Source organism: Cervus elaphus, chromosome 10, assembly GCF_910594005.1.
Source record: "Cervus elaphus chromosome 10, mCerEla1.1, whole genome shotgun sequence".
Lineage (NCBI taxonomy): Eukaryota > Metazoa > Chordata > Mammalia > Artiodactyla > Cervidae > Cervus > Cervus elaphus.
In genome coordinates this window covers 52,753,990-52,778,489 of record NC_057824.1, presented here as the reverse complement: position 1 = coordinate 52,778,489, position 24,500 = coordinate 52,753,990, and the positions used below count along the sequence as shown (strand labels likewise).

The following is a 24,500-nucleotide window of genomic DNA, read 5'->3' as shown; positions in this document are numbered from 1 at the left end:
CCATTTCATCTTCATTAGAGGATAAATGTAGACGGCCAGATGTGAGTGGTGGCTTCTGAATTGGACAGCATTGCCCTTAAACAGACCCTTGTTTTGGGTCTATAATGACACAGTCTCTTTAGATATGTGTGTGTGTGTGTGTATGTATGTATTTTAAAATATTTTTTTTTGTTTGGCATCAGGTCTTAGTTGAGTTACTCAGGATCTTTCCTTGCAACCTGAGGACCCTCTAGTTGTAGTGAGCAGGTTTAGCTGCCCCGTAGCACATGGGATCTTCATTCCCTGGCTAGGGACTGAACGTATGTCCCCTGCATTGCAAGGCAAGATTCTTTACCACTAGACTACCTCAGCTGGTGAAGACTCCGCCTGCAATGCAGGGGGCCCCTTTCCCATTGCTGGGTCAGGAAGATCCCCCAGACAAGGGATCGGCTACCCACTCCAGTATCCTTGGGCTTCCCTTGTGGCTCAGCTGGTCAAGAATCCACCTGCAATGTGGGAGACCTGGATTCGACCTCTGTGTTGCGAACATCCCCTGGGGGAGGGAAAGGCCCCACTCCAGTATTCTGGCCTGGAGAAGTCCATGGACTGCCTGATCCATGGAGTCACAAAGAGTCAAACATGACTGAGCGACGGTCACTCCCTAGAGCACCAGGGCAGTCCCTGGATACATATTTTTTCATTATTTATTTATTTGGCCATGCCGGCTCTTGGTTGCACACGCAAGATCTTGGTTGCGTCACTTGACCAAGGCTCAAACTCGAGTCCTCCGCAGTGTAAGGCAGATTCTTAACCACTGGACCACCAGGGACGTCCCGATGTTTCCGTTTTTTAATTAAGGTAGATGTACACATAGCGTAAAATTCGCTCTATATTTTTGTGCACCATTCTGCTTTTGACAAACACATGGAGTCACAGAATCGCCACCACAGTCAGCACCGCTCCCCCCTCCAGGATTCCCACATGTCATTTTGTGGTCAGCCTCTCCCCAGACCTCCAGCCCCTAGAACCACTCATCTGTTCCTGCCTCTACCGTTTTGCTTTTTCTTCCAGAACGTCCTCCAGATGAAAGCACATGCGCCACACTCGGGGCCCTCCGAGTCGTCCTGTTACGCGAACCCCGCTCCTTTCTTAGCTCTGCATCCATCGTGTTCCATCGGATGTTTGACACCCCTTCCCCAGGCGGGGTGCATTTGGGTTGTTGGGTTGCTGAGGTTTGGGTTGTCAGGAATAAAGCCACTGTAGGCCATCAGGAACAAGTTTTGTGCCCACCCAAGTTTTCATTTCACTTGGATACATATCTTAGTCATGGGGTTGCAGGCCATTTGGTAAATCAGCCGAACTAGATGAGAAAGTGCCAGACTCTTCCACAGTGGCAGTACCATCTTGAATTCTCCAAGCCCTGTGGGAGAATTCTAGAAGTGCTCATCAATTTTGACATGTAATAGATGGACTTAAAACGGATTCCCTAACAATGAATGATGCCGAGCATTGTTTCCTGGGCTTGTGTGTCACACCGGTACCCTTAGTGGAAGATCTGTTCGCGTGTTTTTAGATTTATGCTCTATTTGTTTACTATGTTTGGCTGCACTGTCTTCAGTGTTGTGTGCGGGCTTGCTCTAGTTGCAGCAGGCGGGGACTACGCTCTTGGTGCAGTTCACGGGCTCCTCACTGCGGTGGCTTCTCTCGTGGCTCCCGGGCTCACAGCATGTGGGATCTTCCCAGACCAGGGACTGAACTCGTGTCCCCGGGGCTTGGTAGGCGGATTCTTAACCGTTGGACCAGCAGGGAAGCCCGTGGTTTTCATCTTAATGGATTGTTTCTCCGGATACGCCGTTGCCTCTTTCTAACTGGGCCTTCGTCGTCACCCCCCAACATGGTGTATTTTTCTTGTCGATAGTTTTGTGTCTTGGCATTAATTCTGTCCTGTTTTGTTCCTGAGACCAGGTCCAGGGCCTTGCACCCAAGGCTTGCACCAAGAGCCTGGGTGTCGTGGGCTCCGTGGTTGTCCAAGTTCTCCCTTGCAAGCCTTTTCTTTTTCCTTTTTTGAGTGAAGGCATCATGAAGCAACTTTTGCAGGCCCCATAGACCCAGAGGGAGTGTGAGAAGAGTTCACTTTCTCCAATCCTCGATCTTTAATGCCTTTTTTTTTTTTTTTTTCTTTAATGCCTTTTTATTGCCCCTGTTCTGGCCCTCTCTATGTCAAAGCTGTCGGTGTATCTGAAGGCTCCCCACTTAACGAGAAAAGAACTGCAAGGTTAAATGGGAGTCTGGGACTGCAAGGTCATCGTGAGTCAGCCCTGTGCGCTCCTGCCATTATCACGGACAGGTTGCTGCTCTTCAGGAAAAGAATCGTCTAGGTCTGTCCATCTGCGCAGAGGTCTTCACATATGATGTTATTAGGCCTGAGGGGCCTGAAAGCACATGTCCCTCATGTATCACAGTCTTGTCCTTAAGAAGTGGGACAGATGAGCTAGAGGAAAGGACTTCGGAGGTTGTATATAGAACTTTTTCTTAAAAAGAAAAGTGGTAAAATACATAAAATTTACCATCTTAACTATTTTTTTTAATATTTTAATTTATTTGACTGTGCCAAGTCTTAGTTGTGGCAAGAAGGATTTTTGTGGCGGCCCATGAGATCTAGTTCCCTGACCAGAGGTCAAACCCAGCACCACCCCCCCACCTTCGAATTAGCCACTGGACCACCAGGGAAGTCCCTTAACTATTTTAGGTGTAGTTCGGTAAAGTCCACTCACCGCGCTGTGCAGCCATCACCTCCAGAGCTTTTTCATCTTGCAGAACTGAAGCTCTGTCCCCACTGAACACTAAACTCCCCATTCATTCCCTGTCCCCCCGGCGAAGTACCAGCCCTTCCACTTATTGTCTCTGTGAACTTGACTCCGCCAGGGACCTCAGAGAATCAGACTCAGACAGGATTTGTGTTTTTGTGACCATGTGATTTCACTTAGTATCTTTGTCCCCAGGGTTTATCCATGTTGTCACATGTGTCCAAATTTCCTTTTGTCTTTAAGGCTGCATAATGTCCCATTGGACATGTCGGTGGGCCTCTGGCTTCCTAGGGCTGCGGTGAACATGAACATGAGAGTATAAATCCCATCTCAGGACCCTGCTTTCAGTTCTTGTGGGCACAGACCCAAAAGTGGAACTGCTGAATCAGATGAGCATGTGTTTTCCGCCCCACTGTTTCCCAGAGGGGCTGCACCGTTTTCCATTCCCACCGCCAGCGTGTCTGTAAACGTCTCTGTCTGAGATAAACACTGCTCGACCCCCTGAGTGTGTCTCCACCTCCCTGATGCAGCCTCTTGCCTGGTCTCCCGGTTTCCTAACCGGCCTCCCACAGTCACGCTGGCCCCTCCGCGACTCAGGCTTCACACGACAGCCAACGATCCTATTTCGAATTTGTGGTCCACATGTTGCCCTTCTGCTCACCACATCTCAGTGGTTGCCACTGCCCTGGGATCAGGCCCAAGTTACAGGACTGGTCTGGTTCGGCTGATCTGGTCTCTTCCCTTCCAGCCACCTGTCAGTCCCTGGAAAGCACCGTGCCCCCTTTCCTTAGCTCAGGCTGTTTCTTGGCTGGAATGCCATCCCCAACTCCCACCGGCCCCGTCTGTTCCTGTGTTTTCAATCACCTGATGGTTGGGCTAATAGCCCCTGCAGCCCCAGACTGGACAGTGGGCAAGCAGAGGAGCTTGCCATCCTGGGGAGGGGGGAGGGGGGAGGGGAAGGGGCTGGGCCCATCTCCCTACACACGTCACCTTGCAGCAAGGCCTCAGGCTTGAGACAGCTGTAGCTTTGAATTTGTTAGAATGTTACTTGATTTCCGTCTGCATCTCCCACTACCCTGTAAGCTCTACCAGGGAGGGCCTGTTTTCTCCCCGCCCCCCCCCCCCAATAATTATTAAATGATGGCAGTGCGCAAACACTGCCGCCTCTTTTTTAGAGGGCCCTGGCTGATTCAGGAACCGGCATGAAGCACTTCTGAAGGATGCCTGAAGTAGCCAGATCTGCCTTTTCACAGAAGGTTACTCCCTGCAAGCATCTGTCTCCCTCGCCCGAGCCCCCACCAGACTGTAACGGATGTAAGGGCCTAGGCGCCTGGCCTGCTGTTCGGGGTCACTCCTGCAGCTACTTGTTGAGTGAATGGACTCCGAATTGGAACTCGGGGCATCAGGGGTCGCTAGCAACTTCAGGCAAACTCCAGTTACAGCGCGAGACCCCGCAGTCTTGGTGCTTCAGTACGATCGCACTTTGGGGTGTCGGGTGGCGCTTCTAGAGCCGAGGAGGCTGCTGACGTCAGTGGTCCCTTTCTACAGCGAGTGGCCCAGGATCGAAACTTTCCAGTGCTGCTTTTTCGGGGGTGTGTGTGTGGGGGGGGGGGGGGCCGGGAAGGGGTTCCCCTCCCGCGTCCCGGGGCCGGAGGAGGCGGCTCCCCACCGCCGGGCGCAGCGGCGGCGGCGGCCAGGGCGCCACCCCGGGGCGGGCGCGGCGGGCGAGGCGCGGCGGCGGACACGTCCCTCTGGCGGCCCCGCGCGCGCCGCGCCCGCCGGCTCCGCTCCGAGCGCTCCGGGCCGGGATCCCGCGGCCGCCGCGCCTGGAGCCCCGCCCCGCGCGCCGCGCCGCCGCCGGAGGCCGCCCGGAGCTGCGCGAACATGGCCGAGGTCGGCGAGGACGGCGGGGCCCGCGCCCTGCTGGCGCTGCGCTCGGCGCCCTGCAGCCCGGTGCTGTGCGCCGCCGCCTTCCCGCCCGCCGCGCCCGCCGCCGCCCCGTCGCCGCCGCCGCCCGCCCAGCCCCCGCCGCCCCCGCCGCCGCCGCCGGGCGCGATCGCGGGGGGCGCTGGGGGCGCGGCGGGCGAGGCCCTGGTGGCCGCGGCCGCCGCCTCGGTGCGTCGGAGCCCCGGGCCCGCCCTGGCGCGCCTGGAGGGCCGCGAGTTCGAGTTCCTCATGCGGCAGCCCAGCGTCACCATCGGCCGCAACTCGTCGCAGGGCTCGGTGGACCTGAGCATAGGCCTGTCCAGCTTCATCTCGCGGCGCCACCTGCAGCTCAGCTTCCAGGAGCCGCACTTCTACCTGCGCTGCCTCGGCAAGAACGGCGTCTTCGTGGACGGGGCCTTCCAGCGGCGCGGCGCGCCCGCCCTGCAGCTGCCCAAGCAGTGAGTGCCGCGGCCCCCACCCCGGGGCCCGTCCTCCGTCCGACCCCTGACGGTAGCCCTTGCTCCGCCTGGGCTTGGGGTCGCCCCCCGCCCCCCATCCCCGCCCGGCGTTGGACAGGAGTCACCTCCTGACCCCTGCCTGCCTTGGGCCGGGGGCAGCCCCCAGCCCCCCATCGCGGGCGGGGCCTCAGGGTCGCCCTTGCCCCCTCTCCCAGCAGAGCGTGGGGTCTCCCCGTCTCCTCCCGATCTGGACACGGGGCCTCTCTTGACCCCTGCCCTGCCTCAGCCCAGGGCATCGAGGGTCGCCCTTGCCCTCCCCCAGGACCCGGACACCAGGGACACCCTATCCCCGCCCCTTGTCTGGACCGCGGTCGCCCTCAAACGGACTGGCTGGAAGGGTTGCGCAAGAAGGTCTGCAGGGGTCCCTGGGGTTGGGGCGGGGGGTGCCCGGAAGGCCAGGCCCCTTCAATAGAGACCGGGTCTGAACTTGGGCCCAGAAGGGACAGCAGGAGAGTGGGCTGGGGTGGGGACAGGAAGTGTCCGCTCCTTGTATCTGAGGACGCAGGTCAGGGGTCCCCATGACTGGGGGCATCCAGGGCACAGTTGGGGTTCCTGGGCAGGAGGGCACGTCCCAGCAGGGAGGCAGGGCAAGGAGAAGGGGACCCGCCAGGCTTGGGGGACAGGTAGCCGATGCCCCGTGGGACTTGAGCAACACCCTCGTGTTCCCTGGCCCTTCCGGTTCCCGGCCTGCCTGGCCGCCCTGCCCGGGAGGCCCTTGGTTTCTCCCATGTGTGGATCAGGAGGAACCCTGTGTAGGCAGCCATGCTGCGTTGGGCACTTTCTTTTTCTCTGTAGTAGTTGCTTCTCACTCCTCACCAGTGTTATGTTTCTGCAGCGCGCTTGTGTTCCAGGGTTGTCTCTGACTAATTACTCTCACTTTTCTAAGCACCCTGGGTCCACAGGATTTTTGGTGGGGTGAGTCCCAGGGCCCAAAGCCTGTTTCTATAACCTCCTCCCCTTTCTAAGATCTCAGAATGTTTGGTTGTTAAGTGTTGTACTGAGTAATTTTCAACATCAGCAAGGACTTACTGGTGTTTAGGGCCTGGGGGGTCTGGGGGGGGCGGGGCGTAGGAGGTAAAGCCGTAGACAAACTTTGTTTTCCAAACATGAAAGGTATGTGTTTCTGTAAAGTCAGGACTTGATGAATAACAGAGTTGTCTTATCCGGTGGTTGCTATCCCTCTGTTGTGTCTTTGCCACAACCTACACACTCCCCATCCAGGCCATTAAGTGCGTGCTGGGGCCAGCCCCTCCCCTGGTGAGAAAGTGACAGGTAAACAGCGCCTTTCCCCTCCCTGCCCTGTGGCCCTCCGAGGTCCGGTCTGCTAGGGCTTCTTTGTATAAATTCAGGTTCTGGAAGGGTGTCCGCCCAGCAGTCTTGTTTTCAGAGCTCCCTGCCCAGCCGCTGAGTGAGTTCAGCCCTGGCGAGGCGAGGCTTACCGAATCGTGAATGCACTAGTATTTTCTCTAAGTCAAGGGGAAGAAATTTCAGCCGGAGGAGTCCTCGGTTCACGCGCTGAATAGGCGAGTCCCGGGCCCATTGTTTGTGAAACGTGACTGGCGATCACACTGCCTCCCTGGCCCTCGGAGCCAGCAGCCCGGACGGCCGCCCCTCTCCGGCCGGGGCCCTGCCCACGGCTCTCATCGGGCTGTTTTCAGAGTCACTGCGCCGGGCTGATGGAGAACTCATGGGAACAGGATGGGCACGCTGGCAGAGAAACCCCGAGCGGACGTCCGAGTCTGCCTTCCTGGGAGAGGGCAGTTGTTTCTGAGACGTCCAGGCCTGTGGACAGACGTGTCGGCAGCCTGCGTGGTTTTATGTTCTGTTTTCTTGCGGAAGCTCAGCCTAGGTGGCTGCATCCCTGGGACGGAGGGGCTGTTGAAAGCCGCTCTTTGGAGTCGGGGTCGGGGCGTCGGCTCAGCACGCGGAGAGCGGTCAGGCAGCCTTACTGAGCTCGGAGGAAGGAAGTTGGACGTGCGCCCTTGGGTCACCTCGCGATGGGAAGTTCGCTGCCGACTTTCAAAGAACGGCAGCGGCGAGGTCCATTTCCTCTGAGGCCTCAGTGGCTGGTGTCGCCATGAGCACTCAAAGCCGGGATGTCTCTCCATCGTGCTTTTGGGGCGTGCTTACCCGAGGGGGGCTGCATCGCCCGCAGCTTATGGTGGGAGCTGCCTGAGACCCGGGCTCTTCTTTGTGTGGGTTGTCCCACCGAGCACCCCCATGTGCCGCCCCGCGCGCACACACACACACACCCTGGCACGTACACCCCCCCCCCGCATGCACCCCCCCCCAGCACGCACACACACCCCCCACACACACCTCCCCTAGCAGACACACGCACCCCTGCACACACAACTGTCACCCTGCACACACACACATACACACACACCTGCACACACACGCACCCCGGCTCTCACACACACACACCCTGGCACGTACACGCCGCCCCCCCCCCCAGGATGCACACCCCCCCCCAGCACACACACACACCCCTGGCAGACACGCACCCCTGCACACACACCGCCGCCCTGCACACACACACACACCCCCCGCGCGCACACACACACCCCTGCACATGCACACACACCCCCCTGTGCGCACCCACACACACCCTGCACACACACACACACAAACCCCACACAGCTCCCCAGGCTGTCCGTTCTCTCCCTCCCCCGACTCAGGGACGCATGAGGTGGAGAGGAAATCCTGAATGTACGAGTAGGTTTTTCCAAAACTGAAATGAAACACTTGAAATTACTGGCAGGAGAAAAAAAAAAACTGCTCGTGACACCATTGGGGGCCGACCCCACTGGGTGACCATGTGAACTTTGGGGGGTGTGGCGCAGACAGTCCTGCCACGGCCCCTCCTCTGTGGGTCTCCGGGGGCCCCCCAGGTCCCCAGGCCTGGGCTGGGTGCCCGTCAGCTTTACGTGGAGACAGGCCCGCCAGCAGTCGGCGTGTAAAAGCGCAGTGTTTACACGTGTGTTTGTCGATGAGAAATCAGTGACTGAGTCTGCAGCTCCCCCCGGGGGAGAAGAGGGTCCCCAAGACTCCGGGTTTCTGAGGCGGGTGGTCGGCGGGCGGTCGGCGGGCCTCTCCTGGGCCTGCGGGCGGACGTGCTTTGTGTGTGTGGCTGGAGGTCGTCAGGCCAGCAGATCTGGAGTTTGAATTGGATGGAACCTGTGAGCTAACGGAGGGGGACCCCATATGGCCTTGGGCTTGCTCTCTCGTCTCCCCGTTCCAACCGTCTTTCCCAAAAGTGTCATAAAATAAGCATGTGAACATGCGGATGTGAGTTTTTACAGTAAAAGCGAGACTTCGTATGTGGTGGCTTCCGCGGGTGGTGACATTGATGGGATTCGTTTTACTTTTCCATGTGTCCCAAGTTTTCTGTGATGAGCATAGCTTTTTTTTCTTTTTCTTCTTTTGAAGAGTTTTCATTGCAGAAAGTTTCAAGCGTAGAGACGGAGTGGTTCCCCATGCCCATCGCCCAGCCCCCACGGCTGCCACGCTGTGGCCAAGCTCGTTTTATCTGCATCCCCACCCATCTCCCTCCCACCCGCCCTCCCCACAAGTAGCAAGTGTCCCAACACTCCGTCTGTAAATATTTCAACAAAAGATAAAGATTCCTTTTTCAAAAAACCTAACCACAGTGTCATTATCACACGTAAAAAATTAATAACAATCTCTTTACTATCATCAAACTTCCAATGAGTGTTTGGATTTCCCTTCCCGTGGCGTGAATTGTTTTTTTTTTTTTTTCTTTTCTTTTCTCACAACGTGTTCGTTCGAATCAGGAACCAAATCAGGTCCAGACGCTGTGATTGGCTGGCGTGTCTCTCACATCTCTTTCAAACTGCAGGCTCCGTCTCATTCCCGCCCTCCCCCTCCTCCCTCTTTTTGTCCTTGATGAAGAAACAGGGTCATTTGTCCCGTACACTTTCCCACGGTCTCTCTTCCCAGATTGGATTCCCGTGCTGTCCACTGACCGTGCCCTCTCCCCTGGCGTTCTGTAAATCGGTTGTCGGACCTGAGGGTTTGGTCAGGCTCAGGTCCGATGTTTTGGTTTTTTTTTTGCCAAGCCTGCCCCATGGGCAGAGGCCGGGCAGGAAGCAGGCACGTGCTTCCCCTGTGGCGCGCTTCTGATGGGCGCTGCCCGCATCCCTCAGCCTGTTGTCCCCTGTTCTCCCGTCGTTGACGGTGGCCGCCAGCACGTGTCCCGGTTCGTGGTGATGCAGTCCGCCCTCCGAAAGGCGTGTCGTGAACGGAGATATGACGGATCAAGGCCTCCGCAGGCGTCCTGTGATAAAAAGTAATTAATTGTAACCACCAAAGCATTTTACTACATAAATAATTTTTCAGGTGCTATGAAAACATACAGGCTTCCCAGCTGGCACCTGTGGTAAGGAACCCGCCTGCTGATACAGGAGACACAAGAGACACAGGTTCGATCCCAGGGTCAGAAAGGCCCCCTGGAGAGGGAAGCGGTAACCCGCTCCAGTATGCTTGCCTGGAAGATCCCGTGAAGAGAGGAGCCTGGCGGCTGCCGTCCATGGGGTCACAGAGAGTCGGACACGACTGAGCTTGCCCACTGTGAACCCATGCAGGACAGACTTGCTCGTTGCCTTTCCAGCTGGTCACTGGGAGAATACTGAATTCATTACTGACCATCTTTGGTAGTCACCAGGTTGAAGTTATATTGAAATTAACGGGGAAACGCCCTAGACTTGGTGAGGACCGCACGTGCGGGTGGAAGGCCTCAGGGCCCAGCCTCCCGAGGGAGAGCAGCTGGCTCCTGTCCTCCCCACCCTCCTCCCTGGACCCCCAGCCCCAGCCCACTGGGAGCCGCGGGGGCCCCCCAGACGCGGCCCCTCCATCCTGGGCGGCGGGTCAGGAGCAGGCCTACGTGAGGAGCTGGGGGCGCCTTGGGGCAAGGGGGGGCATCGGGTCCCAGGGGTGAAGAGGTGAGACTTCACGGTGCTGGCGGTGTCTGCACAGAGAGGAGAGCGGTGGGCAGGGAGCAGTGTGTGTGGAGCCGGGGCCACAGAGCCCCACGGACACGGTCATCAGGCCTGACCCCCGAAGACTGGGGCTGGGGGCATGGAGAGGAAGAGATGCAGCCGAAAGGCCTCCTGAAGGAGGCGTGCTCTCATCGGGTGATGGAGCAGGCCAGGCGGTGTGTGTCTGGAAGCTCCGGGCATAGTGCCCACACGGAATGAAACTCGGGGGGTGTGTGGGGTGTGCCGTGGAAGGAACAGAGCTTTGGACTCGGGCTAGTCGCATCTGGATGGTGCAGTCGAAATATGAAATGTGGCATTTTCTCTAAGTAAAAGCTTTGCTGTGTGTTTCTCACTGCGCGCTCAGTCACGGCAGTCGTGTCCGACTCTGTGTGACCCCATGGACCGTCGCCCACCAGGCTCCTCAGTCCATGGGATTGCCTAGGCAAGAATACTGGAGCGGGTTGCCGGGCCCTCCTCCAGGGGATCTTCCCGACCCAGGGATCAAGCCCACATCTCCTGCATCTTCTGCATTGCAGGTGGACTCCTCACCTGTTGAGCCATCAGTTGGCAGTTATTGTGTTATCACATATGCTAGTTCAAAGAATGTGTCTTGTTAAAAACTTACTTTAAAAAGGTTTGTAGGCGTGCATTTATAGCAAAGTGAGAGCACGTGCGTTGAATCTGTGTTCCAGGAGTGAATTCACGTCGGCTGTTCTGGACTCATCACCCGTGTAAAAAAGTTTCTATAGTGTTTAAAAAATCAGTCTGTGGTAAGGATGGGTTTTGTTATGCAGTGTGTGTTGAATTTATAATAACTTATGAAGTCTTCATCATTGATGAAGGAATGGAATTGGTAGGTGCTAAAAGAGTATTGAGTAGAGTTTTAGTGGTTCTCATAGTACTTTTGAAAAAGACACGGCTCTGTTCACAATTATGTGCTGGCATGAAAGGAAAGCATTTGATGTGTAGATACAGTAATTTACTATGTGCTGTTTCTGCATCTTGCGAATGTCAGGGGATAAACTTGCTAAGTTAATGACAACTCGAATTACAGCAATGCCTCATTTCCATAATTACCCTGCATTTAAAGCATTTCATATTAAAATGAGAGGGTTATATAAAATGCTTTTACTTTGATTTCCTGGAAAATAGGCCCTTGCATTTGTGACTTGTTACGAGATTTTGTAGTTCATTCTCGTGGCTTCTGTGGCTTCTCACGAGTTTCTAGTTTTCTGGTAAAAATGTTGCCGGTAGATCTAAAAAGAAAGACAAATGTAGTCTGCCTGTGTGCACAGTGTTTCATGGCCCCGGAGAGGGAGGCTCTGCTCCCGGCCTCCTGCTGGCTCAGTGGCCACCGGCCGGCAGCTGCACCCTGGGGCCTGGCGGGCTCTGCCTGGGTGCGGGGTGAGCCTGTGGGGGGCTCGCTTCACTTAGCCCTGAGGCTCAGGTGTGGGTATTTGTTCTCGGTGACTCCGTTAGGCAGCAACTCTCGTCCTTAGTCACCGGGGACGTGTTTAACTGTTTGTTTACCGGGAAGCCCAGAGAACTCTTGTCTACATGGGGGGTGTGTGTGTGTGTTACACTTGGCAGATTGGAAATTGCCCTGAGAAAATAAAGTTTATATATTTATTAATCTATTTAAAAACAGCAATAAGAGGCTTATTTCAAAAATAACTTTCTGTGAGAAAATAGCTCTGTCTCCCCAAACAAAAGAAACAAGGATGGGTATTCATTTCTTGGTAAACGTCCTTCACATCTGCCTTGATTGATGCAAGGCCGCTGCCTCTCCCTGTAGGCCTCTGCTTAGCGTGTTGTGATACGTTGTTTCACTTAAGTTTTCTGGGAAAGGGAGGAGAGTTTTCCAATCTTTCTGCAAGTTGTGGGAGGTCTCCCATGCCTCTCCAGGACTGGACAGTAGTAGTTTCTTAAAGGTTGAGTGTAGGATGCGATCTGAAACCTCCTCCATGGGCTTTGGGTAAAACCCCTGAACTTTAAAACCGGTTGCCCTCTCTCGGGTGATTTCGTAGCCTCCTGCTTTGGTCATTGAGGAAAATACCGACTGAATCATGCAGACGTAATGTCAACATGGGAAATGGCAACCCACTCCAGTACTCTTGCCTAGAAAATTCCATGGATGGAGGAGTCTGGTGGGCTACAGTCCACGGGGTCACAAAGAGTCTGACACGACTGAGCGACTTCACTTTCACTTTCAAGGTCAACATATCTTAATATACAAATGTTTTGTTTCTGTTCTATTGTTAGTTACTTTTGATTCACTTGAACCCAGTAACTCATGTCTTTGAAAACAGAAATCTTTGAAAGGATCAGTCTTTCTGATGTAGTTTAATTTTGCCCTAAAAGTTGAGTGAGAGCACATTTTGTTGAAATAAAAAAGTCAGTTTTGCTGTCAGCCTTTCTTAGCATCTTGTGCCATGATTTGGCTTGAATTTTAGTGTCTTCATATGTGCGGTCAGTTTCTGATTAGTTCAGGTGGAGCTGCCCAGCCCACCAGTGACTTCTGTTCCTTCCCCGCCCCTGGAGGGGTGCTGTGGGGTCCCTCGGGGGCTCCCCTACCTTCCCCTCCAGCTGTGGCCGTGGACCCACCAGGAAATGGGAGAGCGAGGCCAGCGGTCGTGGAGTGACTCAGCCCTCCGGGACGTCAGGGACAACATGGGGTTTTATGGCATTATTCCTCATTTGGGATTTTTCATGAACCCTTTCTAAGCACACTTGTAGAACAAGACTGGGCCCCTTTTGGCGGATGTAAACCTTCCTTCCTTCTCGCCCCCTCCCGTCTCCTGTCAGTGGGTCTCTCTCTCTCCTTCCCCCAGTAGCTCGCTCTCACACACAGCAGCAGGCCCGTCTTCCTTCCCATCCTAGAAAGGCTTTGCCTGTCGTGGTTTGTGTCAGAAAAGCCTGAGGCTCTTGCTGTGTCTCTGGATGAGCCACTGTGACGTCAGATGTGCTGGGACCGCCCCCCCCCCCCCATCGTCGCCTTTCTCTGAGTCACAGGTGCTCTAGGTGAGGGGCCAGTCTAGGTGCTGACCTGATGAGGCGAGCGTGCCATTGGCTGGGACCCGCAGTGCTGCATTAGCGGGTGGCTGCAGGGAGTCAGGTGTGGGTCGTGGAAAGCCTGCCCAGAAATCCCATGCCCCCCCCGCCCCGCCCCCATGTCTGGTTTGGATGCAGCTTACGGAGGAGGTTAAGGAGCCTCCTGTGCGTCACCAGGAAGCCTCAGCCGGAGCGCTAGTGAGAGGTGAGCTGTAAACTTAGTGACGCTCCCGAGCCCACGTAGAAAGGATGTCAGAATGAAGCCCGATGCTTCTGATGATGGAGCGGCCAGCAGCAGACCGGCTGGAGCCCAGGGCCAGCGTGAAAAGGAGGACGGCCTGGTGGAAGCTTGTGCCCACCCCCCCACCCCCCGCCGAGGGGACATAAATGTCTGGTCTGCTCGGCAGTTACGTGCCCCAAACTGGGAACAGTGACTCATCGCAGCTGGAGGTAAACACCTTCGCTCAGAGTGCCCCGCTGGGTTGGACCCCCTGTGGACCAGGGGCGCCTGCCGCCTGCAGCACCCAGCCCGCAGGGTGGCTGGACCGACTGTCGGGCTTTCTCAGCAGTTCAGTCTTTCCCTGGTGAGGCACTGTGAGCAGAGTTTCCAGACCCGTCCCCGGCTTGCCGGGTGGGGATCTCCTGGCATCTGGAACACCCTGCAGCAAAAGAAGTGCCCAGCAGGACTGCCCAGGTCCTGCATGCTGTTGACACTTGAAACGTGGCTCATGTGACCAGAGAGCTGATTTTTTTTTTTTTTTTTGGCTGTTTTGTGTGGCGTGTGTGATCTTAGTTTCCCAACCAGGAGTGGAACCCAGGGTCCCTGTAGTGGACTCAGGGGGGCCCCAACCACTGAACAACCACTAAAAGCCCCTGAATTTTAATTTTTATTTTGCTTTTCAGTTTTTGCTGTCATTCAGTTGATAAGTCATATCCAACTCCCTGTGACCCCATGGACTGCAGCACGCCAGGCTTCCTGTCCTTCACCATCTCCCAGAGCTTACTCAAACTCATGTCCATTGAGTTGGTGATGCCATCCAACCATCTCATCCTTTGTCATCCCCTTCTCCTCCCACCTTCAATCTTTCTCAGCATCAGGGCTTTTCCCAATGAGCTGGCTCTTCACATCAGGGGGCCAAAGTATTGGAGTTTCAGCTTCAGCACCAGTCCTTCCAATGAATAGTCAGGACTGATTTCCTTTAGGATCTCCTTGCTGTCCAAGGGACTCTCAAGAGTCTTCTCCAATACCACAGCTCAAAAACATCAGTTCTCTGGTGCTCAGCCTTCTTTGTGGTCCAGCTCTCACATCCGTCCTGGCCAGGTGTGGGGCTGTTCCCAGGCGGCCTTGGGGAGGTGGCAGGTCTGTGGGTGCCCAGGCCCCAGGGCGCGGCTGCCACCTCAGTTTACTCCACTGGCCTCTGAGGCACGCGTCTTGCTTCTGCCATGTACCTCAAGGTGTGGGGGTGGGAAGGCCTGATCCAGACCATGGGGTCAGGTCGCGTGCAGGGCCAGTGGTCCTTCCGCAGAAGAGGGCCCCCTTCAATGTCTGCTGCCCTGGACCGAAGCTAAGTCCAGATGGACAGCTTCTGTGTTTCCCTTCATTGCCTCAGTTCTTGAAGTCAGAGGAAGAAAGTCAGGGGATCCGAGACACGTCTCCTGTGGCTGTTACAGACGAAGGCAAATTTGCAGCTTTGCGGGAAATTAACAGTGAAAACCCTCTCCCTGGCCCTTAGTAGCCCCGCACTTACAGTGCGTTGATTACAGACAGATCCCCTGTGAGTCCAGCTCCTTGAGGCTCCTGTCTGGGTTTCTGTCCTTGCATACTTTTCCCTCCTTGCTGAGCAGGTAAGTGCCTGTCCAGAGTTGGAGTGGACACCTGCTTGGACCGGGTGGCTCTGGTCTGTGTGCCTGTGAGGGGCCTGTGCGTTGAGCCGACAGGACTTCCCGGGCCGGTCACATGCTGAGTGGATGCTGGTCCTCGCCCCTGTGGTCCGTGTGACCCTCTCGGGGATCTGGAGGTTCCTTGAGGGTGGCGCTCACACGCGTGGCCCCTGGGACACTCCACGTCTGTGGAGCGGATCTGTGTACCTGACCTTGTGTGGCCTGCGGGTGGCTGGACCGGTCCGTTCCAACATCTTACTCACAGGAAGTCCAGAGCAGTTGTTTCCGATCAGCGGTCAGAAAACTCTTCGAGTGGCCAGGCCAGGACCCAGGCGGGCACCGTCCAGTGTCACGTCCCCTCGTCCCCACCCCTTCATCGGCTCAGTCTGCACCAGGCCTGCGGGAGTCATGCGGGGCCCTTTGATGGGCTTGTGCCCGGGCCCCTTCCCCAGGCTCCTGTTGGTCAGGTTTTCTTGGCGATCGGCCACGCCCCTGCCGGCCACGCCCCCTGCCGGCCACGCCCCCGTGTCCGCCTACTGGGGCTGCGGGGTCCAGACCCGGACCTCGCGGCACAGATCACAGCCGCACCTGCTGGTCCTCTTCACTAGGAGCCCCACGCTCCTTGTCACGTTTAATCCCGGGCGTTTATGGACTTGTCTGGGGGATGGGTAATGTGATGGGGACTTTTCCCCCGGGTTATTTTCCTAAAGGTCAGAGCTCACAGGTAGGGGAAGGGGGCCCTGTCCCTTCGCTCTGCGGTGTGTATTTCCCCAGAGTAAGCGTGCGTCCACCGCCAGGTCTGGCCCTGAGTCTGGGCAGCTTCACAGAACCTGTTTTCCGGCGGCCCCCTTCCTGGTTCCGTCACCGGCCAGGCTGGGTCCAGGCTGGAGGCTGCGCCCCGGGCCCTGTCTCCACTGACCTTGACTCTCTTAAAAGAAAACAGGAGTCACTGTGTCAGAGGTACTCGATTTTCAATCGGTCTGTCTGATTTGACGGCGTCCTCCTCAGGTTCTGGGGAAGTGTCTCTGGCTGGAACGCTGGCCCGGGCCGCGTGCACTTTCTGGGTGTTGCACAGACACCACGTGGGCCTTCTCGAGGGGGTCATGTGGCCACTAGGATTTTGTGCTGTCGGGCTCTTCCACCAGATAGTTACTGGTGTTCTTGTGATTAGTAATCTCTGAGATTCAGGATTGGAATAAAACAGTAATTTCGAATCCAGCCACAGTTACCCCTTCGATAACAGTGTTTTAACTCACTCCCAGTGATGGGAGCTGGCTTGGCCGGGCCCCCTGGCAGGGGCAGCGACCGGGTCACCCCCGGGCAGGACCTTGAGAGGCGGCCAGGCGGGCGCTCTGGTCTCACGCCAGCCTCGCATGTGTCCGACCATCACCACGTTTGTCCACCACAAACCGGGGCGCAGGGCACTTTGCAAAGGAAAAGCTGTGCCTTAGAGGCAGAAGCCCAGAATTGCTGAAGTAACTCGTATGTACTGAGGAAAGTGCAGAGGACAGTGTGACGTGTCCTTGTTCATGTCATGTCTTTTTTTTTTTTTCCCCAAGAGAAATGACAGGCCACAGGTGACTTTGGGGTCCTCTGAGTTCCCGAGACCCTCAGGAGTTTGATTGTGGTCCTTTGTCATACCTTCCCGACCCAGAGCCGTCTCCAAGTGACGCTTGTGCAGTTGTGTGTGTGGGGGGAGGGGACTGATTTACATGACTGGGGGCTTACCGTCTGTGTGTTTCCACGGCTGCAGAAGGAGTGCCTCACAGGCGAAATGGTCAGATGCACGGCCGACCCTGTCTTCACAGCCCCGAGACCTGACCACTACCCTTCCCGGCCCCCGGCCCCACCTTCCTCCCCCTGTCCCGGCTGCGCCTGCACTCAGCCCCCTGCACCCGCGCGCTCCCAGGCCTCAGCCCGGAATCCCTGACTGCCCCTCGTCCCGTCTGGGGGCCCCGGGGGCCTCTCCAAGCTGGACGTGGACGGAACCTGGAAAGTCACCCCACGTCCCCTGCCCACACCCCAGCGGCCTCTCAGGCCCGAGACCTTCAAATTCCCATCCGATCTGGCCGCTCGTCTCCCACGTCAGCGGCTGAGCCCTCTGCCACGCTCTCCAAGGGTGACGCGTCCAGGTGAACCCGGGCTGGCCGCCCTCAGCATCTCTGAGCGTCAGCACATCCGCGCTGTCTGCAGCCCGCACCCCCCCATCTGCAGAGTTCCAGGTGGGACTCGTCCCCACTGACGGCCGGCTCCACGGCCCCGCCCGCTTCTCTCGAGTGCTGGCCGCGCGCCCACCCCTCCCGCCGGTCCCTGCCTGGCGCGCCCGTGGTCGCCCAGTGGCGCTGCCCCGGGGCCGGCTGGGCCGGCGCTGTGTGCTGTGCATTTCCCGTGGGATACATGTGTGTGTTGCTGCCTCACTAACCTGGAAGGTCCTCAGGGTGAGATCCGTGCACGGAAGTGTTCCTGCGGCAGTTTGTGGGGGTGTATCTGGGCCTTTTCCCTGCCGGCCTGCTGACCCTCAGCACACCCCGGAGGGGAACTGGGTGGGGAGGGCCTCAGAACTCGGAACCACCCTTGAAATAGTCCTGGCCAGACAGGTAGCCTCCCTGTTCACCCATCGGCAGGCTTACCCAGGCGGGCCCTGTCCTCCCCTGTCCCCATCCAGGCCAGAATACTGGAGCGGGCAGCCTTTCCCTTCTCCAGGGGATCTTCCCAACCCAGGAATGGAACTGGGGTCTCCTGCCTTGCAAGCGGATTCTTTACCACCTGAGCTATGAGGGAAGCCCCACAGCTCCTTGTGGTCATCAGCTTCTCAGCCTTCACCGTTGATCATTTTCAGAAGTGTAATTTCATTTTTTTTCAGTCATTTAAGCAGCCAAGGAAGTTTCATGTGTTTTTAACAACTATTTCTAAAAATGGGTAAAAATTGTTAAAGCTGGTCACTTTTTTAAAGGCACCGACGAGGGTCTCTCTCTTTGGAGAACTCGTCTGTCCAGAGGCTTTTTTCCAGAGGGCTCCATGACTAATGCGGTAGTTAATCCTCACCAGAGCAGAGGAGTTGAAAGTCTTGAATTCTCAAGCTTACTGGAGAGTTTCTCAGCCTGCATTATCTGGTTTTCTTAAAAGTCAAAATTCTTCAGTGTCATTTCTTTTCTGGAAGAGTCAGTTTTTAAAAGACCGAAAAAAAAAAAAGTACACATTAGCTTGATGTCATACCTATGCAGCCTTTATTATTTCAAACTTTTTGGTGTTACACACGCAACCTGCACGTGTACAAACTTTGGAAAACGCAGAAATGTCAGGAGAAGAGCCCCGGACAGCTGCCCTCTGCAGAGGTGACCACTGTGGCATTCAGAGTGTTCTCCTTGTGCCTTGTTTCCTTTTTTAAAAAAACAAAACGCTAGAGCAGGGACTCTGCCGAAACTGCGTATTCGCAATTTCACTGCTGCTGGGGAATTGGAATCCGTCTAGCCAGGGGCTCTAAAGCACCTTTTTCATGTTAATGTCTGTGTGGCTGAGTAGGTTAGGGCCCTGAGCCGGGAGCTAGCTGGTCTTTAAACAGAAGGGACGGTCCGGCAGAGTCTGGCCTCCGGACCCGGTCCCCTGTGGCTGGGACCAGTCGGGGGCGGGACTCCCCCCTCCCCCATCCCCGGGGGCCCCAGTTCCTAGCGACCAGATCAGATGAGGCTCCTGGTAACCAAAACGCAGTGATTTCTCCTCTTCCTAGGTTGTTTTCAGCGTGGGGAAACGTGAGCAAGGGAAGAGGCCGTGATGGGCCTGGTGGGGGACTCAGCGCGGGGTGGCGTGTCGGAAGCCTTTGGGGGAGGGCCGTTGCCCCGGCTGGAGATGCTGTAAGCCCTGTCTGACCGCGAGGTCAAGGTTGATCCTTGCCTGCCTGCAGGGGCACCGCCCCCCACAGACCGGACCGCTGTCCTGAGCACTTCTTGCAGGGTCTGTCTACAGATAATTTTACTGAAACTGATTAAATAAGAGGTCATGAAAAATACAAGTAACTTAGCTGGTTGTACCTTAACTGAAGTCCATTGCGTTTTCTCTGTAAAAGTGAAAAATAAAACCTGAGGGTCTCCAGCCTTTGTCCCCGTGGAGCCGAGATGCTGCGTGGCCCAGATGCAGACACCAGGGTGGTGCCCCCGGGCAGAGGGGCTGCCTCCAGCTGCAGGGAGAGACCACCCTCCCGGCCGGGAAGGCAGGTGCTGCCCAGACAGCAGAGGGGAGGGTGGGGCCCTTGGAGACCCAGCGGGGCTGGCCCTGTCGGGAGGGTGGGTACGGAGCCCTGAAGGGCGTCTTTATTTCAGAGAAAACGGTTCTGACGATAGGCCATCCGGGATACACTGATGGGGGTTGAGGCTGTAATTTACATAACAATTAAACCGGGTTAGTTTATCCCCACACGGCTAAACACAGGCTTCTCCCGGCGCACTCACTCGGCGTCATTAGTCTGTTGTATGACCCAGTTTCCCCAGAAGGGTCGTTTCTCCTCCTCGGTGCTAACGTCTGGGTGGAGACGTGGCCGCGGGGGGCGGGGGTCCTGGAGCGGCCCGCGGTCCGTCCGCCCCCCGACCCCCCACCCCGCCTCGCTCCGCGCGTGCGCGCACTCAGCCCGCCGGCACCGAGCTGGGCTTGGAGAGCCAGACCGCCGCGGGGACGCAGGTGGCTCTCCTCCGCTTCTGGGGCATCAGGGGTGAGCCCTGGGACAGGCCCGAGGCCTCCTCGGGGTGTGGGTTTTCTCCGGGCTGGCTCAGGGTCTCCAAACAGCCCCGCTGCTTTGCGAACAGATGCCGCCTCCCTCCTGGGCTCCAGCTTCTGTCTTTATCAGTGGCCCACAGTCAGCAGAGAAAGAGCACTCTTTTGGAAAGGGTTGGAAGGGTTATTAACATCTAAGCTAACCTCAGATTATCACAAGTGATCCTCTCAGGTTAGCATGGAATTTCACGCGATGGATGGGAAAAAGGCCGTCAAAGTGTAGCAAAGCAGAGTCACAGAGACACGCGCTTCGCTCCAAGTGGTGTCAGCTTCTGCCTGTGTGTGGCTGGAGGGGTTTCCTCCTGGACGTCTGGTGAAGCCCCAGCAGCTGGAGGTGGGCCCCGGGCCGCCCCCCGACTGCCCCGTCCCAGGGGGCTTGGGGGTGAAGGTGGCAGTGAGGTGCTGCTCCCGGGTGGGAGCCGGGCAGCCGTGTCCCCAGGATGCGTCGTCCACGCTGCTGGTGCACGCGCAGCCCCCCTACCCGGGGAGCCCCCGCCTCCACCCCGCAGGGCGCTTCCCGCTCGGGGGGCCCTGTGCTGGGCCCCTCATGCTGTCTGCTCCCTTCCGTCACATCCGCCACATTGCCCAGCTCACAGGCCGTCTCCTTGGGGCATCCGCCACATTGCCCAGCTCTCAGGCTGTCTCCTTGGGGCCCATGCCGGGCCTCCCCCGTCAGCGGGCACCCGGTGGACCCAGATGGCCCTGCCCGGGGCCCCGGGAACCACGCAGGCCTCACCCGTGTCCACCACACCTGCAACAGCTGTTGCTTTCGTGGCGGCCCCCAGGTGGCCTGCAAGACATCGTGCAGGGGGGTAAAGTTTCAGGATTCTGCGTTGGGAAAGGGAACTGCTCTTCCACCTCTGTGTTCGGACTGCCGGGCCCAGCGTCGTCCTGAGCATCCGAGCAGCGCCCGCCGCCCCGTGATGCCAGCTGCTCAGCCGCGGGTGGGGACGGGCCAGCAGGGGGTGGGCCCGGCAGGCCCGGGAGACACAGTGAGCTGCGTGGTGGTGGCCTGATTCAGCAGCAGGGTTTTTTTAATGGCGTTTTATTGTCAGATATGTCCAGTCCTTTGTTTTGTCCCTGGAGGAGTTGGGAGGTCAGAGCTGCCCCGGGCTCCAGGGGTGACCGCAGAGGAGTGCTGCGGGTGAGGTCCCAGCTGCCTGAGCGAAGGTTCTGGGTTAAGGGGCGTTTCCTGCCCGGACCCCCTCGCTGCTTCACGGGACAGCACATCCATGGGGGGGTTGACTAGCGTTTGGATCCGGGGCGGGGTGCCGGGGTTCCATGCCGACTGCTGTGTGACCCCCGTAATGAAAACGTCCAGCGTGTCTCCTGCCTCCGGATGCCTGGTTCTTGGCCTTGGGGCTGCTCAGCGGCGAGAGGGGCCTGACCCGGATGGTCTGCACCGCCGACGCTGCTTTTGACGGAAACTCAACCCAGGGCCTCTCCTCTGCCCATGTGGAGTCTCCCCGCATCACCGTCTCCCCGGTCGTCGCGGGTGCTCACGGCTGTGCCCTCGCTGGCCCTGCTCCATGCGGCTCCTCCTGGAGGTGGCGGGGCGTGTGCGCGTCGGGACGAGCCCGACACCGCTGCTGCGTGGCTACGGCCCTCGCCCTCGGAGCAGCTGGAGCGCCCACGGGCTCAGAAGGGCCCGGAGAGCACTGAGCGGGCACCTCAGGCCTGACCGCCGCGTCGGGGACAGGTGGCCACTCTGGGACCGGACCGCACGTCTCCTGACGCTCGGTCAGCACCGCCGCTGTCTCTACTAAAACAGGCTTTCCCCAGGATGTCACGCCTAAGACAGGGTTCACGCGAGTCCAGTGTAAATCCCGCGCGGGCAGTGAGCTCCCGCCCTCCGCACCGGGCTGCTCCGCTGAAGGCAGAGGTGAGCCTGCCCGGGGCTGACAGCTGCGCTGTAGCAGTCAGGAGGCCAGGGTGTTGGAACAAACACGCCCGTGGCTCACACACAGCGGAAGTGAGTCCAGCGCCTCCCGGGTGACGCGGTGGAGAGACTGCCATCGGGCTCCCGAGGCAGGAGCCTGAGGGCTTCAGGAGGGAGGTCGGGCGGCAGCACTGGGGCCGGGGCACCGCATGCCAAGAGGGGCGGCAGCGATGGGGCCTCGGGAGTTCTCCAGCAGGGCTGAGATGTTTGAGGCGGCTTGTTCGGGCTTATTCCTTCCTCGCCCCCCTCACGCATGAGACAGGCCCGGAGGGTGGGAACCGGGTCCACCCGTGGGGCCGGCGTCTCGGGTGCGGTCCTGCAGCGCTGGGTGCTCGCTGGGGAGTGCGCCTGCTTCACGTGGAGCCATGAGGGTGCTGTGAGCCGGGCCTGCTCGTGTAAAGGACTGAGTCACCCGGACTGACGGCGGGGTGCCCTCCGCGGCAGGGGCTGGCCTTTGAGGGGGCGTCCCAGCCCACCCAGCCTGCATGTGCAGGACAGCCTCGCCCGCGGTGGACCAGACAGGCCAGCGTCTGGCCGGCCGTTTGCGGTCGGGGATGAGGACCTGCCTGTTCCGCTCACACGTCCTTGGGAAGGAATGCTGACCGCCGACAAGCAGACCGCCGCTCTGTGAGTTCTGGGCTCCTTCTCGTCATCTTGAAGATGGTCCTGTCTGCGCTGGGTTTAAGTGGGCCGGCTACCCGGCTTCTCCCTTCACAGCTGGGTTTTCTGTCCTCCCGCCTCGCTGACCTGCCCCTCTCCTGGACAGGTGATGTTTAGTTCTGTTTATGCTCCTGAGTGCGCTCAAATCCATTTATGATTAAACGCTGCTCAAACACCCAGGGTGAGATTTATTGACACAGCGGAGCAGAGCCGACGAGGATGGCGTGCTGGGGGGCTCATGTGAATTGTCTCCCCCTTTTGTTTATTTCCAGTTGGCAAGAGATGACATTTATTTTTAAATTGTGCTCACAGCTCTATGACTTCTGCAGAACTACAAACAAGGTTTCATTGTAACCCCACTGTAAGAAAAGGGATGATGGTCAGTACCTCCGAGGGGCAGACCTCCTCCCGGGCCCCCGGTGGCCAATGAACTTCATCTCCAGATCCGTCATCAGGCAGGCAGCCTGGCCCAGGGAGGTTTACTCGAGGACATTCGTAACTTCAGAAAGTTCTATTCCTGCCCTTTTCATCTGTTAGTTACTTCTGTTTTTTAGTAGTCAACAGAGAAAGTTCACAACTGTTCGTCACCTTTAACTGTGTGAGCCCGAAGTAGTGGAAAACGTCTTTTTGCATAATCAGTTCAGCACTGCGGCGTGCAGGCTGTGAGCGGGGCTGGGTCGGGGCTCCTGGGAAAGGCCCCTCGTCCTCGGGGAGCCCAGGAGGTCGGCTTCCCAGTAGGGAGGTCCCAAGAGCCACCACCCTCTGAGGGCTCATGGGGCGCTGAAGGGATCTCACTGACCCCGGCCTCCTCCTCCTCCTGGTGACCCCGGCCTCCTCCTCCTCCTCCCGGTGACCCCGGCCTCCTCCTCTCACTGACCCCGGCCTCCTCCTCCTCCTGGTGACCCCAGCCTCCTCCTCCTCTCACTGACCCCCCAGCCTCTTCCTCCCAGTGACCCCAGCCTTCTCCTGGTGACCCCGGCCTCCTCCTCCCAGTGACCCTGGCCTCCTCCTCCTCTCGCTGACCCCCCAGCCTCTTCCTCCCAGTGACCCTGACCTCCTCCTCCTCCCAGTGACCCCAGCCTCCTCCTGGTGACCCCGGCCTCCTCCTCCTCTCACTGACCCCGGCCTCCTCCTCCCGGTGACCCTGGCCTCCTCCTCCCGGTGACCCTGGCCGCCTCCTCCTCTCGCTGACCCCCCAGCCTCTTCCTCCCAGTGACCCTGGCCTCCTCCTCCTCCCAGTGACCCCAGCCTCCTCCTGGTGACCCCGGCCTCCTCCTCCTCTCACTGACCCTGGCCTCCTCCTCCTGGTGACCCCGGCCTCCTCCTCCTCCCAGTGACCCCAGCCTCCTCCCAGTGACCCCGGCCTCCTCCTCCTCTCACTGACCCCAGTCTCCTCCTCCTCCCAGTGACCCCAGCCTCCTCCCGGTGACCCCGGCCTCCTCCTCCTCTCACTGACCCTGGCCTCCTCCTCCTGGCGACCCCGGCCTCCTCCTCCTCCCGGTGACCCCGGCCTCCTCCTACTCTCACTGACCCCCCCCAGCCTCTTCTTCCCAGTGACCCCGGCCTCCTCCTCCCGATGACCCCAGCCTCCTCACAGGGACGGTCCAAGCAGCGGGGATAGTCTCTGGGTTAACGTCGTCTCTGGATTAATGGCACCCTCGCCCTCTCCCTGGCCTCCCATCTGCTTCCAGCATAAGGGCTGCTTTGGGGTCGTCTTGCCTTTAAGGCGCATCTTAGAGGTTCTGACGTGCGTGCTGTCTGAGGAGGCAGTTCATGGCCGCGGTCCCCCTTGTCCCCTCCCCCGGCCTCCGTCCTGCAGCCCCGGGAGGAGCGTCCTTCCCGCGGACAGAGCCCCGGGGACGTGTGTTTTCACCCGCGCTTCTGCCCGGTGCATGTGGTAGCACCCATGGACCCAGAACACGGTGGGCGTCGCGTCCTCCTAAACGTTGTGCAGATCCAAAACCTCGAGAGCGAG

At 58.1% G+C, this 24,500-nt stretch overlaps 1 protein-coding gene across 2 annotated transcripts in view; it reads left to right on the top strand.

Annotated features, from left to right (window-relative positions):
- Nucleotides 1–4,648: 4,648 nt before the first annotated feature.
- The window catches only part of FOXK1 (forkhead box K1), a 52,745-nt gene continuing 32,893 nt past the window's right edge, over nucleotides 4,649–24,500 (top strand). Inside the window, exon 1 of one of the 2 annotated variants that reach the window (XM_043915385.1) lies at nucleotides 4,649–5,170. In XM_043915385.1, coding sequence (XP_043771320.1) covers nucleotides 4,671–5,170 — 500 coding nt within the window. In that variant the 5' untranslated portion in view covers nucleotides 4,649–4,670. The remainder of the gene's footprint in view (nucleotides 5,171–24,500) is intronic. The other variant, XM_043915386.1, reaches the window with a different exon arrangement.